We start from the raw sequence: 16,599 nt of genomic DNA, 5'->3' as shown, positions 1-16,599 counted from the left end.
ATTCGAAATGTACATACTTGCCGATCTGATGAGCCACCTCCAGAATTAGAGTGAGTATACTTAACTTGTATGGTTATTCTCATATACGAAGTATGGTGGTGTTGCAGGCGGCAAAAATAGTCCTTGCTACGTTTGGAGTCGATGGGTCTGGTCTGCCTTGTCACCAAGGGGAAATGTATCTCATGAACGGTTTCTGACTTGCTTTACGCGCATGAAACTGGCGTTAAGTTTTATTTTGTGGGAGAGTCTGTTTGACAACCCGCATTGCACTACAATAGGTAATATTACCTACCTTATTACCTAAGGTAGGCACCTACCCAGTAAAGCCAGGTAAACTTAGCTACCTTACTTACAGGGAGCGTCCTCGATTCGACTAGGTTTAGTCATCAACTCCGGCATGCTCGGCTTTCCGCCTGGCAGACCAGGACCGCGCGGACAACCGTATCACCGATATGCGCGTTCAAACTTGGGATGGTTAAACAGTTTACTTTCAATTTTAGTATGGCCTGACTACTGCGTATGTGATTGTTGCTGTCAATTCAATTCTTAAAAAATTATAATTTGAAAGCCACAGGGTCGTCCTTCGTTTTACTTTTTACTCTGACTTCCTAGGTAGGTAGCAAGCCTTGTAAGCTTAGTTTTGCGACCCTAACCCAGCAAGGCGTACCGTACCAAGCGTACCAAGCGTACCTACTGTATTTGTCCGTCAAGTGGCACGTGCAACGAACGCCATGACGAATTTTCAGCCAAACGCGTCAATGTCAATTGAAGCGCGACTCTGGATGCGGCTTTCTTAATCATCATTGGAGTTGAGCCCAACGACATGAAGACCTCAAACTAGCGTTGCTTTTTTTTTTTCTCTCTCTCTACAACTGGAGCCCATCAAGGCACCAGTACCGTAACCGACGTTATCAGATGTTTCCATCATAACTCTTTTGTTTCGACCGATTCAGGACATCTGGGGTGCAAGAGAGTGAGCAAAAGAAATACAAATATCACCTGGGTTGGCGACAGCTATAGCGGGTAGCTTTTCGCCTTTGTGACCGAGGCTAGATATGGCTACTCCAAATCATGGTCGAGGGGTTGACCTGCAGCGTCTCACTAGGGAAGGCAAGCGGCCTATTGCAGATGAGTTGGAGAATGGAACTGCAAAGAGGCAACGCGTGGCTCCAGACTCGGATCAGGAAGATGCGGAACCAGAGTCAAAGCTGGACGAATCGGCAGTAGGCCTCATCGCACAGGGCTCCGGCCGTAGAGGCCCTTCGGTGTCTTCTGCTGCTGCTGCGGTCGATCAAGGATCCGAGGCGGAAACGTCCAGCGTCGAACCAGATGCCCCTACGGTAATCAGTGATGGAACAGAATCAAGCGAAGACGAAGATGATTCTTTGGTCGAGGTTATGGACAAAACGGGAGCGTCAACTTCGCTTCCGTCTAATGCTGTTGCCTCTACTGCTGTCGCTGAACCCGAGCCCGAGCCCGAGCCCGAGTCGGTCTTGTGGAATCCCGATCCCGACCAAGACGCTCCTCCGCGCTGGCACACGCCCATAATACACTACAGCGACGTTAGCAAGATTTACAGCCTCAAACTGGCCAACCCGGAAAGATCATACAGGCTCTGGCGAGGTACTTGAAATATGCCCTATAGCTGTTTCCCACATCTGGCCTAGCTGGTTAAACTAGCGCTCTTCTTCTTTGCTTGGATACGTTGCTGACATTCTTCAGATGTAAATGGGGCCATGGACAGCACTTACGGCGCTCTGTTACCGGAAGGATACGAACTGTGGCCCAAACCTTCTCACCCGTGGATATGTCCGGTTCGCGATTGTAGAAGGCTCTGTCCAAGTCGGCAGGCGCTCGGCGGTCATTTCATTGTAAGTTTTGATTGAAGTAAAACCTTTTTTTTTTCTCTTTGGACTTTATACATGAATAAATATGGATGAATATTTGCTGACAAGTCGATGTAGAGACACCGCAAGTCTTTGTTGAATGACAACAGGGACGGAACATTTACGGTCGTGGGTACATATTCAGAACAGTTACTAGGCGAGAAAGGTTTGCCAGCTGTGGTCATCACACAACAACCTGGTAACACGGCGCCAATGGAAGTCCCCAGTGAGCTCCCGAATTTGGGGCCTGGAAACGGTGCGATTACTACTATTTCGACACTACCATCAGAATCGCTGCTGCCACCCAGGACGCCTACGATTATTGAAACCAATAACGGAGTCCCCGTCTATAGGAGACGAGAAGACCCCAATGCTGGCATCACTCATCCTCAATACCCTAACAGGATTATTTCACCTAACCCATATTTATTGGGGCTCATACCACTGCGTACCGACTCTCCCCAAGTGCGATCAAAAGGGAAGACGCCAAATATGGAACTGGATGCAAACGGCGACTTTGTAACGCCCATACCGGGTGATTCCGACCGTATGTGGGAGTATATAAAGGATTTTATGCGTCAGACGCCGCTGCCACCCTCAACTGGGCACGTCCCCGATGTCATTGGGCTGCCCAGGCTACGTGACATACGGTGGAACGAGACGTGGAAGAATGGCTACTTTGAGAGCCTTCCCAGAGATGTCACCGCTTTAATAATGTACCTTACTGGTGAATATCCGCCCGTCTCTTGTACAAGATGCAAGGCTTCCAAAGGTCCCTTCGATGGTTGCATTGTCATGTCGCGCGAGGTGCAAAATTCAGCTATTGTCAGCTGCTCCAACTGCTGGTACCACGGCTATCAAACTCAATGCAATTTGAAGGGTTATCTGAGGAACAGGCCATGGATGATTAAGTATAGGGGTTCGGAGGCTGCCAGCACTGCTGCTTCACCATCTGCCGCTCTGCTAGCCACCGCGAACGCGCCAGCACAGATACCAAGAGCGGCTCAGACGCCATTACCAACATATGTATCAGGAGCATCCGGTAGCACATCGGGGCAATCACAGTCGCTGCAAGCCTCAACGAGAAGAACCAACCCTACACCGGCGGCGCAGCAACCTACTCCGCAGGCTACACACACCGGGCAGTACGCAATATCGAATAACAAATCAACAAGTTCTACACCAGCCATTCCAGAACAACATAGGATGACCACTCGCTCCGCATCATCTGCAGTCACCACTACCTTGGCTAATCGCGCTCCTAGCAACATACAGACACAAACACCAGCGGAAGCTCTCGAGATGGAGGGTTGGGAGGTGGGCCCTGGCCGGATAAGGTCTCAACAAGACGATGGTGAAAGCATCGCATTTTCGAATGCCTACCTCTTTGGCACCAACGGCTCGTCGGTCGCCGTGGCCGACGGCATCTCGTTTCACGTCGACGTCATACGTCCCGGGACCAGACGCACCTTTGAGGGTGACAGCGCGACGACGCGAATCTGCTCCCTGGCGAGCGGTAAGCTCAAGGTCAGGATGCAGGGAGAAGGCGAGCTGACTTTGGGCCCGAACGGCATGTTCAAGATTCGGCCGGGTGTTGCGTGCACCGTTGAGAATAGGGTCTACCTCGATTGTATATTACACGTCTCTTCGGTCGTCACCGAGGACATTCAGGATATTGATGGATAGAGGATGAATCGACCGTTTCTAGTGAATAAAGGTCATAATCTGGCGACGATGCTGCACGCGTGATTCACCTTCTGTGCTTGATTCTGTACGTTTGTCTCTGTTTGTCAATGTTTCTATTGACACAAATTGGTCACTCTATGCAACATGTTCACCATCAGGATAGACAACTGAAAGGGTATGAGTATGACTGCCACGCACAAGTGTATTCTCAACACACTTCTGACTCTTTTTTTTTTGCTACAAATTGACTAAGGGCACGAATTTTGCTCTGAAAGTCTCATGATTGTTTGCATTTTTGTTTGTATCACACGCACCCCCTTTTTTTTTACTCTAGCAGACTGTGATGGAGTTTTGACTCAAGAAATCCGTTATATAACCGAAATGCCTCGAAATAGCCTCGACGCAACAAAAAGCACCACAGGGCTTGGTGCTCTTAGGCGCTTCAGCTCTACCTTTTCCCTCAAATCAGAGAATTCCTCCGAGCCAAATGGCAAGCCCGAGAGTAGCAAGCACCGGTTCACGAAAATGGTAAGCATTGTTTGGAAGCCTCCCTTTTACTTTGGGGCATATTTGATTGTGATTTGTACTTTGATATGTTTTTCTACCTTACACGACATCTTTTTGCCCAATGCGGTATGGCTTGTTGATATTCCAGCATATATGACATTTCATGATATTCAGGCTTGAACCCAGCAAACACTGATCCAACATCCACATCCGTTCATTTTGCCTCTCTTGATGATGCTTTGCTTTTATGGTATATTACTCTGTATTCTAACCTCCTCCTCACTAGCTCGGAACCGTGTTTCCTACAACACGGCGACGCTCTCCGTCTCCGGTCACAAAACCAAAGACCACTCCACAAATACCGGCTCAGAGTAGCCCGCGGACAACACCAGTCCGTTCAGCGACGGCATCCCCAATCCGGAGGGAGCAGATCCGTATCATTCGTGATCCTCTTCCCATCCGGCCACCTAGACCCTTCTGCCCAGCAACCAATCACATCATAGCGAGCTTGCAGCGTGGCTCCTCTCCTGTGCGGCAGCAGCAGCCGCCAGATGCCCGTCGTGGGTTCATATATCTATGGCTTCTCCCTGCCAGCTGACCTCATTATCTGACCTTGATGCAGTACTCAACTAATGATCCAATAGAAGCAGATATCACGGGCGATGGCAGCCTGGTGCTGTATAAACCTCCTCCACCCACCCCGACGCAGCAACAAGCCTATACTCAACAGTTCCGTGAAACGCAGACACACCGACACGCAGCGGGCTCGCCTCGCCCCCCGACGCGCGACACCGCAACACCAACCAGCCCCTTCCATCGAAACGACCCCGACCACGCCCGACAACCACCACCACAACCCAGGCAGGAAACACCGCACCGAGTCAGACCCCCACACATGACAGCCGGGCGGCGCCGTTCATCACCCAGCCCCGATCCAGCCAGCATCATGGCCGCGTTCCCCTCTCCGCCGTCCTGCCCACCACCGCCAGAGTGGATCCGCGAGCAGGCCGCGGCCGGCAACCCGGCGTGGAAGTCGTCCATGTCGGACTCGGGCCCGAGCAGGCGCTCGCTGCTGTGGAAGAGGCTGAAGCGGTGGGGGGAGAGAGTCAGGGGCCGGCTCGGGCCGTCGTCGCGGTCGAGGAGGCTGCGGGGAAAGGGCAAGGTGTCGTCGGGTGCGGAAGGGGTAGATGACAAACGGCCAATGAGCGACCCGTCGCCGCCGCCGCCGAGGCCCTGCTCGAGTGTGTATTCGACGGGGTCAGGGACGTGTTTTGCCGAGTCTGAGGGTCGGGCGTCGGCTGCTGGGGCCCGGTTGTCGTGGCCTGGGAGTAGTCGTCCGCCGGTGGGTGCTTCGTGGGTTTGAGTGATGGTACCTGGGGTGGTCCACGGGCGTTTTCTTGGAGGGCTTGGGAATTTTTAAGGAATTTTTGGGGAAAATTAGGGGTTGGGACCAAGGCGGCATCTGAGGCTCTGCTTTGCTTCATATCAATATCGCCCTGAACTTTTTGGGCTTCAAAATAATCTCCGATAAATCATATTTTAGCTACAATACTTTTTGCTGATATTTCCGATTACATAGCGGTTGTTATCCAGAAATAATACTCTCGATTGATCATGGGCATTTACTTGCTCTGTCCTCAATATTCTTGATCCATGTGTATTTATTTGCATACATTATCGGCGAAATCGTACATCTTTGCCTCTTTGAACCATACATCGAAGCCTGAGAAGCTGGCCTGACATAGAAATTGAATAATTATCCAGAATAGGCTATCCATGGATGCTATTTCCCAACAGTCTCGACCAGGGCTCTGCGTCTTAACCCGAATGCACGACGGCCCAGTGCAACAAGGCAAACATACATGTCTCAAAGGCCTGATCTCATATTGTTTTGTAAAATTTCAGTTATCTCTATTCAATTATTGATCGAAAAGTTTACTTACGAAAAGACCACTAATCCAGATGAGTGACGCGTATGATCTACTAACCATCGACTTCGACTAAATTGTTACCAAGCAATCATCAGAGGAATTCAAGGTGGAGCGTTTGGTTAGAGGAAATTGACTCAGCCTGTAAATACATGCTGTCATCTGTTCAACATGGTCATGGAGTGACTTGACATATGCCTAAGAGCAACAGTCTTTTCCGAGGGTGAGGTTTATTGAACCCAAACTTTGCACCGAGTTCTTTGCACCAGGTTTCAAAGAAATGAGTGAGGATTGACGCAACGCACAGTTTTATTCACCCAGAAGCATGCCAGGTCGCCGTAGCATTATGAACATGATGACACATATTTCCCCAGCGGGATACCGCCCATAGAGCAACAAAGTGAAGACAAAACAGTAGAATGCTAACCCGCCAATCCCACCTCCAGCCCGAGGCCCCTGACATAGGCATTGGTCTGCCAGGGCGATACCGCGACGTCATTCCCACACTGCTGGCGGTGGTCGGGATGCCAAGATCCATGCCGGCTATGGCCACAAGAGGCGCGCCAACCTCGGAGCTTATCACGTACGGCCAACACGGCCTTGTCAGGGACGCTACCTTGACCAGAAACAGCCCGAGGCGGAAAATGAATGCTACCGAGTCACCATTGTACAAGAGGAACCGCACGATATGATGACGCACCACAACGATGCGATGCCTTGCTTGTTCAATCATGGTTGTGGCCGGTGGCATCAATAGCGGGACCATTGTAGGGGGTGTATTAGCTGGATAGTCATTTTCGGCTTGCGAGTGCGACGGCGACTCGTGCGAGATGTCAAGATCGCTGTGCGCGGTGGCCAGAGCTAGTCGTGATCGGGGTGTCGTTGGGATCTTGATTTTCTCAATGCTATTCCTAATAGTCGGCTGAGGTGAACCATTCGCGTCTCCTGCAGCCGACACCGACTCACTCTCGTCAACCGAAGATGATGACAGAGGTCGTGCAAATCGATTTACGGGTTCTTGTGATGACTGACTGTTAGCAAATCTGACCGCACAACATACACCAAAAGAGCTCACCCACCATTGACAGGCGTAGATGGAGGCATGGGGGAGTCCAAGTTGCGGACTCTTCCTGTAGGCATCATATTCGATGTACCGCCCCTTGATCCACGAGGAACTGCGTCGAGGTTTGATTCATTCGAAATGATGCGGAGGACCTCAGCGGCACTTGGACGTTCCTCCGGGAGTACGGATAGTAACTTCTTCAGCAACAGGTACACCTTGTCCGGAAGATCAGGCCGCTCTCGTCTTTCATACTGATATCCTTTCCAATCCTTGATTTCGGCCCGTAGCATCTCGACGTCCTCCAACTCTTCCTGTACCATGTTGGCATTCTGGTAAGGCAAGCGGCCGAAACACAAAAAGTATAAAATCATGCCCATGGAGAACACGTCCGACTTGGTCGTAAAGTTCCCATATCTCCCTTGCCTATCTTTGACCAGTACTTCAGGGGCACACCAGCTAATCGTTCCGGTCGAGCCCGTCGAATTCCTGAGTGCTTGCTCTTGCTGCACCTCCCCAAAATCACTGATGAGACATGTCATTTGTTTGCCTTGCCGGTGAAGCAGACAGTTGCTTGGTTTCAAGTCTCTGTGGATGTAGTTAGATTCGTGCAGATAGACAAGACCCGATGTGATGTCTTTGAAAATTGAGTAAATTTCATCAAAATGAAGACGCCGATGTGAAGTGAGTCCCTGAGGTCTTTCGGTCTGCCCCTTTGATCGACGTCGCATCTGTGCCTTGAGCTGTTCCTTTGTGGTCTCCTTTGGCTTCTGACCGACGACATACTGGTGAAGGTCTCCACCGTTGCAATATTGCTGCAGTATGAAGGCGCATGCGACTTGCGGCCCGAACCGATTCAACGTGACCTCTTCCAGCCATACGTGTTTGTAAGCCACCAAGTTTGGGTGGGTAAGGTTGGCCAGAAGCTCTACCTCGATGAGCACCTTTTCAAGCCAAGCATGATCATCGCCCACGGGAACTCGTTTGCAAGCGTAGTTGCCAAGCTGAACACCATCGAGCTGGTGGCGGACGAGCAGAACAACACCCTTGCCACCCCTGCCAAGCTCACGCTCCTCAACAAAGAAATCACGAAAGTAATTCGGACTAAAGGCATTCCTCCGGATGCGGGCTCCCTCCTTCACCGAAGGTGTACTCGACATAAACTCTGCGCCATCCTCGGTATCGGGCTCCACGTGGGGGACCCGGTGAACAAGACGTTTCACCGGGCTCGAGGGCGGGCGATCGTGCCGGTGAGCATGGCGATCGTCTTGATCGCTCTGGGGTTCAATATCGTGCCCTGCCTGCAACAGACGAAAGTAGTTTGGGCTTACGAAGTAGGGTTCGTGGTGGTTGTTGCCCGGGGGCACGTCAAAAGGGCGATCGCCGGACGATACAGGGTGGAGGGACTGGTGGCAGGTAGGACACTCGGTGATTCGTCTGATTTCCAGTCTCCGGGAGGTCCTATCGCGGACGACCAGGGCATTGTTGTGACGCCTGTCAATTGGACAGCGGCGTGGTTAGCGAGTCTGTTGATTGGTGACAAACAGCAGCCACATACCCAGGAACCGGGTCACGTACAGAACAATTTCACGATCCTCGGAAGAATGATATGGAATTAGTGACATGGTCACGCATTCGAACCCGCTGGTTTGGGTAAAGTCGATTCTCTGAAACCGAACCTGAGTGTGCCACAAAATGTCGAGACGAACGAGAACGAGCAGAAGTAAACGACTGAAGGACGGCCTATGCGCAAGTTAATAATTGATTCGAGGCGACCAATGGGCGGTCAGTCGACTTAATCATGTAGCTTGTAGGCTGTAGGGATGAAGGAACGGAGTCCCCATCTTCCTGGTAATAGCAGGTTGTGATTTTTCAATGACCTGTTTGATGGAATGTGGTGATGCAGGAACATCTGCTCCGGATTTCTTTGTGACTAGTCTAGGTTGCCGTCAAATAGAGGGGCTACGCAGCAAGTCAGGCACTGGAGATGGGGTGGCCCAGGCTCCACATCTCGCCATTCATCGCGATTTCCCTGCAGCTTGATGTCACGGCCAGTTGCCAATTTAGCAGCTTGGCGGTCATCAGATGTGACCCCGGCTTGACCGGCGGAACAAGTACCGCAATCCCTGTAAGGCCTTTTTTTGTCCAAATTTATTCCTCAATTGTCGCTGAATTCAACCTGAACCAATCATTACTTACAGTACCTCAACTAATACTCCATCCTAGGTCGTTCCCCCGTATGGGTTCCTATGCTCGCAAGGCTGTTCATTATGGTATGGATATGAAGTTTATGCAATTTTAGTTTTCGCATACAAAGCAAGCAATGCATTGTGAGCCCATTGAGACGGCTATCAGAGTGAATGGATTCCACAAACCTGGCACAATGAATCGACAAAGGCCCCTCTATAATGCCGACATATGCATATTGTCAACTCTCTCAACAAAGAGACTCTTTCAAATGTTTCAAAGGCTCGACGCCGAACATGACTCTCATAGTTAATCTAAAAAAAGAAGATATAGTCTTCTTTCACAAACAACGGTGAGATGGATATATAAACGGCAGAATCCTCCAGCTTCATCTCATCATATCTACAACTACTCCTCATCGGCATCGGATTTCTCTGGTCTCTTCAAAACAAAGTCATCCTTTAACCGTTTACGCTCTTTCGGATCCTCTGGATAGGACCCGATCGATATCAACAAGCACAACAGTACTTTGAAGGTAAGCACGCTCCTTTCCACTCACCAAATTCTCTCCCCCGATATCCCCCTTTCAACCCTTCAAAATGTGCTGGATTCAAGGCGTCATGGTCTTTGAGACCTGCGGCCACGAGCTTGTCGATGTCCTCGAGAGTGATGTCAAGTACTGCCCCTGGGCCTCTGCTAAGCGCATGGCTTGCCCCGAGTCCATGTGTGAGAACGAGGAGAGCTCGCTTCGAAAAGTTCCTAACCTCTGCGAGAGCTGCATTGCACAAAAGGCAAAGAAGGACAACAAGTTGAGCAGTAAACTGGGCAGCAAGCTCGGCCTGAGGAGGTAAGTAAAACATCACTTTAGTATTCAAAGAAAGGGGAGAAAAAAAGGATAGAAAAAAGACATAGTCTTCATGATGACGTACAGGTAGGTGCAATCCTGAGGATTTCTTTTAATCATGATAATCTAATGTTATTGTGGTGAACAAATCATAGTCGTTATACCAAATTACAGTTGGTGATATAAGTGCATGTATAGGCTATCGGCCTCGACCCTGTGCAGGGTAGGCATCCTGCTCCTGACGCTTGAACAACGGAGACAAAACTGGAATCGTACCAGGTACGCCAGACCCCGCACCCCACCTTAGTAGTGTTCATTAAGAGCGTTGCAAAAATAGACGTCATTCAAAGCTAGCTGCCCTACCGGTATATTGTTTTACAGAGGGGAAAAAAAATTCTAACGAATTGGAACGCATTTCTAAAGCAAGCTCAACTACATACACATTACCGGTAACATCCAATAGATAGGTGCCAGAACACCGGAATCAACGTGACACCAGTGCACACGAAAGAAATGGAGTCTCTAGAGCAGATGCAGGCGCGGCATCGCAAGGAGCTCAAGGATCTACAGGGGCGCATCACCAACAAGAAAAAGAACGCGACAAAAAAGACGCGCAAGGGCGTCAATGACGAGTGTGCAGAACTCGAACGCCAACTGAAAGAGCGACACGAATCTGAAACGAAGCAACTAGATGGAACTGCAGGGGAAGAGGAAGCAGAGAAATCCGAGGATGAGCCAGCAGTCGATGACACGAGGCAAAATGGCGAAAGCGGAGCGCCATCAAACGAAAAGGAATCTGCAGATGTGAACGAGACACAACCGCAGCAACAGCAGCAGCAGCAAGCGGGGAAGAAACGCAACCGGCAAAAGGAGCGCTTGGCGAGACGTGCTGCCGAGCAAGAGGCTGCTGCCGAGGCGGCCGCCGCTGAGGCGTCCAACATGGTGGACCACCGATCCAACGAGGCGGCACACATGGCGCGGGAGCTGGTTACCCACTCTCTGGTAGAAAAGGAGATCGCTCCTGATGGCCACTGTTTGTTTTCTGCCTTTGCGGACCAGCTCTCGACGCTCTCCATCCCGCTACAGCAGGCATCCGGAGCCGTCGATGACAGTATACCTCCCTACAGGATCGTGCGGCGGGCGGCCTCGTCATACATTTCCAACCATGCCGACGACTTTGCCCCGTTCTTGGAAGAGCCACTGGACGACTATGTGCGCAAGATGCGCGATACGGCAGAGTGGGGTGGGCACATGGAGCTGCTTGCGCTGGCGAGCACATATAACGTTGAGATACGTGTTATTGCTGACGGTCGTACTGCCGTTGTGCAGCCAAAAGAGCCGAAGGAGGGTGAAACCGCCAGGCAGGTGTGGCTGGCCTACTACAGGCATGGTTTTGGACTTGGGGAGCACTACAACTCGCTGAGGAAGAAGACTTGAATGCAAGAGTTTATCATTAATTTGCTCTTGGATACTGGGCCGTATCTCGGACTTCGAGCACTATATGGTCTGATTGTGAAGATTATGGACGGTTCCATACTCCTAAGTAGTCATGTGCTAAGTCCGGGCTGCGGCTTCTCGGTTGGGGGCATTAATCAATGAGCAAAGACTGCAATGCGATCATGCAAGACACCGTCGGCAATACCAGAGTTGTGGGTGCGAGACGGCACGGCTAGTTCCAATCTTCGCAGTCCGCCCTGTTCGACATCCTTGGGCATTGCATGCTCCGGAATCTTGCCATCAGCTTCATATTCAACCTTTTCACCAGGCCGGGCAAGCTGGGCAACGTAGTGCTCAGGCAAGACACCCCATGGAGGACCTCCCGTTGACCACGGCTTCGCGGTTGGCCATTGAAGGCAAACCAGTCGACCTTCCGGGGCGAGAAGGTCCGCCATTCGTCGTGCCCATGCGGGTCTGGCCGAGATGGGAAGGGCACATAGAAACTGGCGAGGATTGATCAGCAAAGGGGATAATATGGGCTAGGCTGATGTTTCCTTACGGTGTAATCGTAGATGAGGTCGAACTGTTGCACGCCTGCTTTGTTCACCCATTCTTCGGAAAAGAAATCGCCATTAAGCCTAATTGAAAGATAATTGGAAGTTGCTGCTGGTCAGTAATATAGGATACAATTCCTGTTGCGATTCACGTACCATGTGACCTTTCCCTTTTCAACTCCTTCCCTCTTCAGCTCGGCATAAGTATTGTCGTTTCCTTCTTCAACCTTCTTCTCGTAGAGTATCGATTGCTTGGTAGCCTCCTCGGAATAGTCAAGACCCCAAGTATCGTATCCCAACGCAGCAAGCAGCAAAACGTCATAACCCCTCCCGCACCCCGGAACCAGAGCTCTCTTCTTCTGCCCGCCGGTGACAGGAGGGACGAGATCTGGGCGGCCCGTCAGGACGTCGTAAAGAGCCATGCTAGGCCCGGCTCTGTCCCACGGTGTGAAATCCTCCTTCCACAGGCCGTCCCAGCGCTTGCCGTGCTCCGACAGCGGCTGGTCCAGGAAGAGGTTGGAGAGCTTGTTGGCCTGTTCGGGAGTACCCATGTTTTGCAAAGTACTTGAGGAGATGAAGAATGGGCCTTGAAAACTTGGTATACAAGGAGGAGATTTGATAGCCCAATGAAATAGATTTTTTTTTGGATGAGTTTGATGTTGTGGTGTTGGTCTGTCTCGTGATTGTGTAAACGAGGTGCTCAAGTTCCCCCTCTGGCCCCGCTCCAGGGGAAGTGGATCTACTGTATGCACCTACACTTGCCACTAAAAGGTACCTGTATACAGTATTTTATGAAGACTACTCACGAAGGTACGAGTTTGAACATGGCACTCAAGTAGAAAAATACAAGAAAGAGTCTAGAATTCATAATTGAATGGAATTTTATAGAACTGGGGAAATTCATGAAATATTGCACTACGTTGTGTGTCTTGCCAACTCAGCGCTTTACTGGAGTAGCCTAGTCCGCTGGGCCGTGGCCAACAACACCACGGGCGTAAGACAACAAGTCTATTCAAGCGTCTCCGTCTATCTTCATATTTGCCAGCCCCAAAAGTTATTCATAAATAGTAGACTTGACTGCTTGGTCACTGGTGTCCCATTCTTTGTTATCAGTTCCTGTGGTGAAATATCGATGAATCAAACTTCTCCATCTTATATCATGACACTTCATGTGTCGGCAAGCCTCTGCAACACTGTTTCATATGACCTAATGGACCTTACCACATAGCATTTTTATAATTATACACATATGAGAAAACCTCCAGTCACCGCGAGCTTTAGCTTCAGATAACTGCCAATTTCTCACATCTTGGACACCAAAGAAATGCCTCCATCCAACGGAACTGTGGCTCCGTTCACAAATGCCCTGTTTAACGCAGGATTCCATGTTAGTGAGAAGGATTACACATCGTCATCACTGCCTATATAGAGTAGAAAGGGTAGTAGAGAGCTTACCCAGCTTGGCTCGACAGCCAAAGACAAGCGCCCGCTACATCCTCAGGCTGTCCGATCCTACCCAAGGGCGAAGCCTCCTTGATAGCCTCTCCAGCCGCATCCAGCGTGGCCGCCATCATCTTGCTGGGGAAAGGTCCACATGCGATGGTGTTGCTGGTGATGTGCCTCTTGCCCAGCTCTACAGCCAGCGTGCGGCTCAAGTGATGAAGCCCGGCTTTGCTTGCAGCGTAGGCAAAGTTGGTAAGCACGGGCACACGCAGGGCATCGATTGACCCGATGTTGATGATGCGCGCCGGGTCCGCCGCCGTGGCCGCCTTCTCCAGCAACGGGAGAAGAAGCTGCGTAAGAGTAAAAACGCGCTGCAGGTTCAATGTCAACAGTTTTGTCCAGGCAGAATCAGGATGCTCCTCTATAGAAGCTCCCCAAGTAGCCCCCGAGTTGTTGACGAGAATGTGAAGTCGAGGCTCGCGTGCCGCTAGGTCAGAGGCCAGCTTGGTGCACTCGTCGAGTGACTGCAGGTTCGCGGGCAGGGCCACGGCGGAACCGGGACCCTTGGCCGTGAGCTCTGACGCGGCCTTTTCGCAAGAGGCAGCATCTCTGGATGAGATGTAGACCTTGGCACCGTTGGCGACGTAGCCTAGGGGATGGGGAGTGCGTTAGTTTATTTAGTTATTTATTTATTTTTTTATTCTTCTTATGGCTGAGACCACACACACCTTCCGAGATCATTCTTCCAATGCCCTTGGCACCTCCGGTGACAAGCACTACTTTCCCCTGAGGTGACAATGTTAGCCAAGTTGACATGCGAGAGGTTATGGTGGTGATGCGCGATGCACATGATCAAGTACCTTGACATCGAAGAGCTTGGTGATATCCATCATCGATTAATTTCGGGTGATACACGGTGTATGAAAGAGATGCTTTAACTATTGTATCTGTAAATGTCCGGATCTTCACAAGCGCATTTCAATTCAATAGGCAGTTCTCAAAAAAGTATACAAAGAAGGGTGAGATTGCAAAGGCTAGGCTTCAATTTGGTGGGTACCAGACCAGGAGTGGGCCGAGTGCCGAGGTTGTTTGTTTAGTGGCCATCTCACAGGGAGTTGCCCGTTTAGGAACCTGCCGAGTTTGGAGTAGTTCGTTCAATCGTCAACGGCTCAAATGTCTATGAAAAAACACATAGACAGTGTCAAACAGGTCGCTCAGTATTATAACCGTAACGAATTAAAAGGAGCCTGCCGGCAAACAGAACTATTCAGAGCGTCGTAAATGAACCTGAGGTGTACAAAAGCAAAATAAACAAAAATAACTCATTTTTGACGGCCAGAGCTAGGGTTGACATTTGAATAACACAAGGACTAGTTCTAGCTGGTAGTTTGTAGTTGATTGTATTTTTTCTTATTTGATCTCCATCACAAGGCTGCTTAATGCTGACATCTTCACTTTGTCTGGTATTATTTGTGCGTCAGGGGACCACAATGGGCTTCTTGCCGATGGTAGGTCCAGGTAATGGGTAGTCAGTCGTTGGACGGTCTCAGCAGGCGCTGAGTGTATAGAGATGACGATCTCAAGCGGGTCGGAAGACTCGCTGCTGAGTGTTTCTGAGTTGATTGTCAATTAGTAGAAATTTCAGACTCTAACTAGACAGCCAAGCAGCCCTGAAGGCATCTGTAAATGGATATAGTAAAGAATCCTCACGCTAATGGCTCACGCCCAAATCCAGTCGTCTTGAATTTGTCGAAGTATCTACAGAGACCAGAAAGAGTCTGAGGGAGACAAGAGGATCCGCGTCGACCGGCTGCCATGAAGGCAGCTGAACACCGGAGGAGCTCGGCCAGACACTGTAATGCGTGCCACTGGGCACGATTGGCACGGTATGAAGGCTTTCGTTGAACATAGCGAAGGGCGGATGCCGGCCTCAAGCACTTAGATACGGTACCTACCTACCTAGGTACTAACTAACACGTCCCAGTATGAAATTCTACTGGGTGGGTCTAAATATGGCTGCTGAGATAGAAAGGTTGTCTGTTCGCCCAAGCTAACCCATTATATACTGCTCTGAAGCTCCTGCCAAGTAACTTAGGCAATGCGGCCTATATTCTCAGGAATGTCATAAGCTCCCTGAGGAGCTTGAACTTTATTTATATAAGCCAACCTCCCTGAAGGGAAACTTCGCCATTACCTTGTCATATTTGTTCTTGATGCCCTTGTCCTTGTCCTTTCCCTCGACGGCCGTGATCTCATCGACAACTAACAGATCACTGTTTTGATACGTCATAGCCACTTTAAGGCTGTTTGGCTCTGTTCGAATTTCATGGGTACGATCCCAGGCATACAAGCCCCAAAACAGTGCTGGCTTACTACGTCATCTTTGAAGGCCGGGCCGAACTTTTTTGTTCGTGTCCATAACAAGAATCATGATGTCTTCCTCCTTGCCTTGGTAACCATCGATCGACATGGAGTTGATGATATCCTTAAGCCTCCTGTACTTGGGTAACGGAGCCAGTGCCGGTAATGGACTCCAGCAGCAAATCCATGGCAACGCCGCACTGGTCATGGCTCCTCTTGGGCATTGAGAACGGGTTCAAAATTCTTGCCGAGGAAGTCCCTCGAACAGGCTGCCAGTCTCGTGGACTGGGATGTTGATTTTATAACCTGGGCCGTACGCGAACCTGGCGCTCTTGCAGACCTGGCCCGACGAGAAGTAGAACATCCCCCGCGCCATCTGGGTGGTTCCGCGGTGAGGGTGTCTAGGGGTTGCCGGCTGAACTAAACAATGGTGTTCGTCAAAGGTACTTTTACCTTCCTATATTACCTATACCAACACACCATATGTCCCATGACAGTAAATGGCGAAAAGTGAGCAAATGGTTTATATGAACCAAAAAGAAAGTGATAGAAGGAGACATAGTTATGCCTGTATGGACGCCAACCCCAGCCGCTTCGAGCGTTCGAAGTCCCAAAAAGTGACAAAAAGCCCGAGGAACACGACAGAGCTCGCGTCCACCGGTTACCGAGCAGAGAGCTGCGCGCCGAGCGGGGTGTTGGTGCTCAC

General features: G+C 50.4%; 7 protein-coding genes across 7 annotated transcripts; 3 read left to right on the top strand and 4 right to left on the bottom strand.

The window, feature by feature from the left end:
* Window positions 1–771: 771 nt before the first annotated feature.
* PgNI_08560 (uncharacterized protein) lies at window positions 772–3,603 on the top strand. The gene is made up of 3 exons (XM_031128556.1): window positions 772–1,623; window positions 1,723–1,871; window positions 1,965–3,603. The coding sequence occupies exons 1-3, from the start codon at window positions 1,056–1,058 to the stop codon at window positions 3,570–3,572; spliced, it is 2,325 nt and encodes a 774-aa protein (XP_030978984.1). The 5' UTR covers window positions 772–1,055; the 3' UTR covers window positions 3,573–3,603.
* Window positions 3,604–3,953: 350 nt separating this feature from the next.
* On the top strand, window positions 3,954–5,442 carry PgNI_08559 (uncharacterized protein; the record flags this gene model as incomplete). The annotated part of the gene is made up of 3 exons (XM_031128555.1): window positions 3,954–4,100; window positions 4,366–4,639; window positions 4,724–5,442. 3 exons carry the CDS (start codon window positions 3,954–3,956, stop codon window positions 5,440–5,442), a joined length of 1,140 nt encoding a protein of 379 aa, XP_030978673.1.
* Window positions 5,443–6,258: 816 nt separating this feature from the next.
* Window positions 6,259–8,964, bottom strand: PgNI_08558 (uncharacterized protein). The gene is made up of 3 exons (XM_031128554.1): window positions 8,646–8,964; window positions 7,087–8,561; window positions 6,259–7,024 (listed from the first exon to the last, which is right to left on the bottom strand). The coding sequence occupies exons 1-3, from the start codon at window positions 8,690–8,692 to the stop codon at window positions 6,321–6,323; spliced, it is 2,226 nt and encodes a 741-aa protein (XP_030978674.1). The 5' UTR covers window positions 8,693–8,964; the 3' UTR covers window positions 6,259–6,320.
* Window positions 8,965–9,853: 889 nt separating this feature from the next.
* PgNI_08557 (uncharacterized protein) lies at window positions 9,854–11,535 on the top strand (the record flags this gene model as incomplete). Its single annotated transcript, XM_031128553.1, has 3 exons — window positions 9,854–10,101; window positions 10,297–10,377; window positions 10,566–11,535. The coding sequence occupies 3 exons, from the start codon at window positions 9,854–9,856 to the stop codon at window positions 11,533–11,535; spliced, it is 1,299 nt and encodes a 432-aa protein (XP_030978667.1).
* Window positions 11,536–11,690: 155 nt separating this feature from the next.
* On the bottom strand, window positions 11,691–12,640 carry PgNI_08556 (uncharacterized protein; the record flags this gene model as incomplete). The annotated part of the gene is made up of 3 exons (XM_031128552.1): window positions 11,691–12,038; window positions 12,095–12,173; window positions 12,246–12,640. 3 exons carry the CDS (start codon window positions 12,638–12,640, stop codon window positions 11,691–11,693), a joined length of 822 nt encoding a protein of 273 aa, XP_030978668.1.
* Window positions 12,641–13,104: 464 nt separating this feature from the next.
* Window positions 13,105–14,520, bottom strand: PgNI_08555 (uncharacterized protein). Its single transcript, XM_031128551.1, has 4 exons — window positions 14,393–14,520; window positions 14,261–14,318; window positions 13,545–14,181; window positions 13,105–13,455 (listed from the first exon to the last, which is right to left on the bottom strand). Exons 1-4 carry the CDS (start codon window positions 14,423–14,425, stop codon window positions 13,392–13,394), a joined length of 792 nt encoding a protein of 263 aa, XP_030978665.1. The 5' UTR covers window positions 14,426–14,520; the 3' UTR covers window positions 13,105–13,391.
* Window positions 14,521–16,018: 1,498 nt separating this feature from the next.
* On the bottom strand, window positions 16,019–16,269 carry PgNI_08554 (uncharacterized protein; the record flags this gene model as incomplete). Its single annotated transcript, XM_031128550.1, has 2 exons — window positions 16,019–16,178; window positions 16,211–16,269. The coding sequence occupies 2 exons, from the start codon at window positions 16,267–16,269 to the stop codon at window positions 16,019–16,021; spliced, it is 219 nt and encodes a 72-aa protein (XP_030978666.1).
* Between the last annotated feature and the right edge of the window lie 330 nt (window positions 16,270–16,599).

Source organism: Pyricularia grisea (genome assembly GCF_004355905.1).
Source record: "Pyricularia grisea strain NI907 chromosome V map unlocalized Pyricularia_grisea_NI907_Scaffold_6, whole genome shotgun sequence".
Taxonomy (NCBI): Eukaryota; Fungi; Ascomycota; class Sordariomycetes; order Magnaporthales; family Pyriculariaceae; genus Pyricularia; species Pyricularia grisea.
The sequence above is the reverse complement of the archived record's forward strand: the minus strand, read 5'-3'. Positions and strand labels throughout refer to the sequence as shown.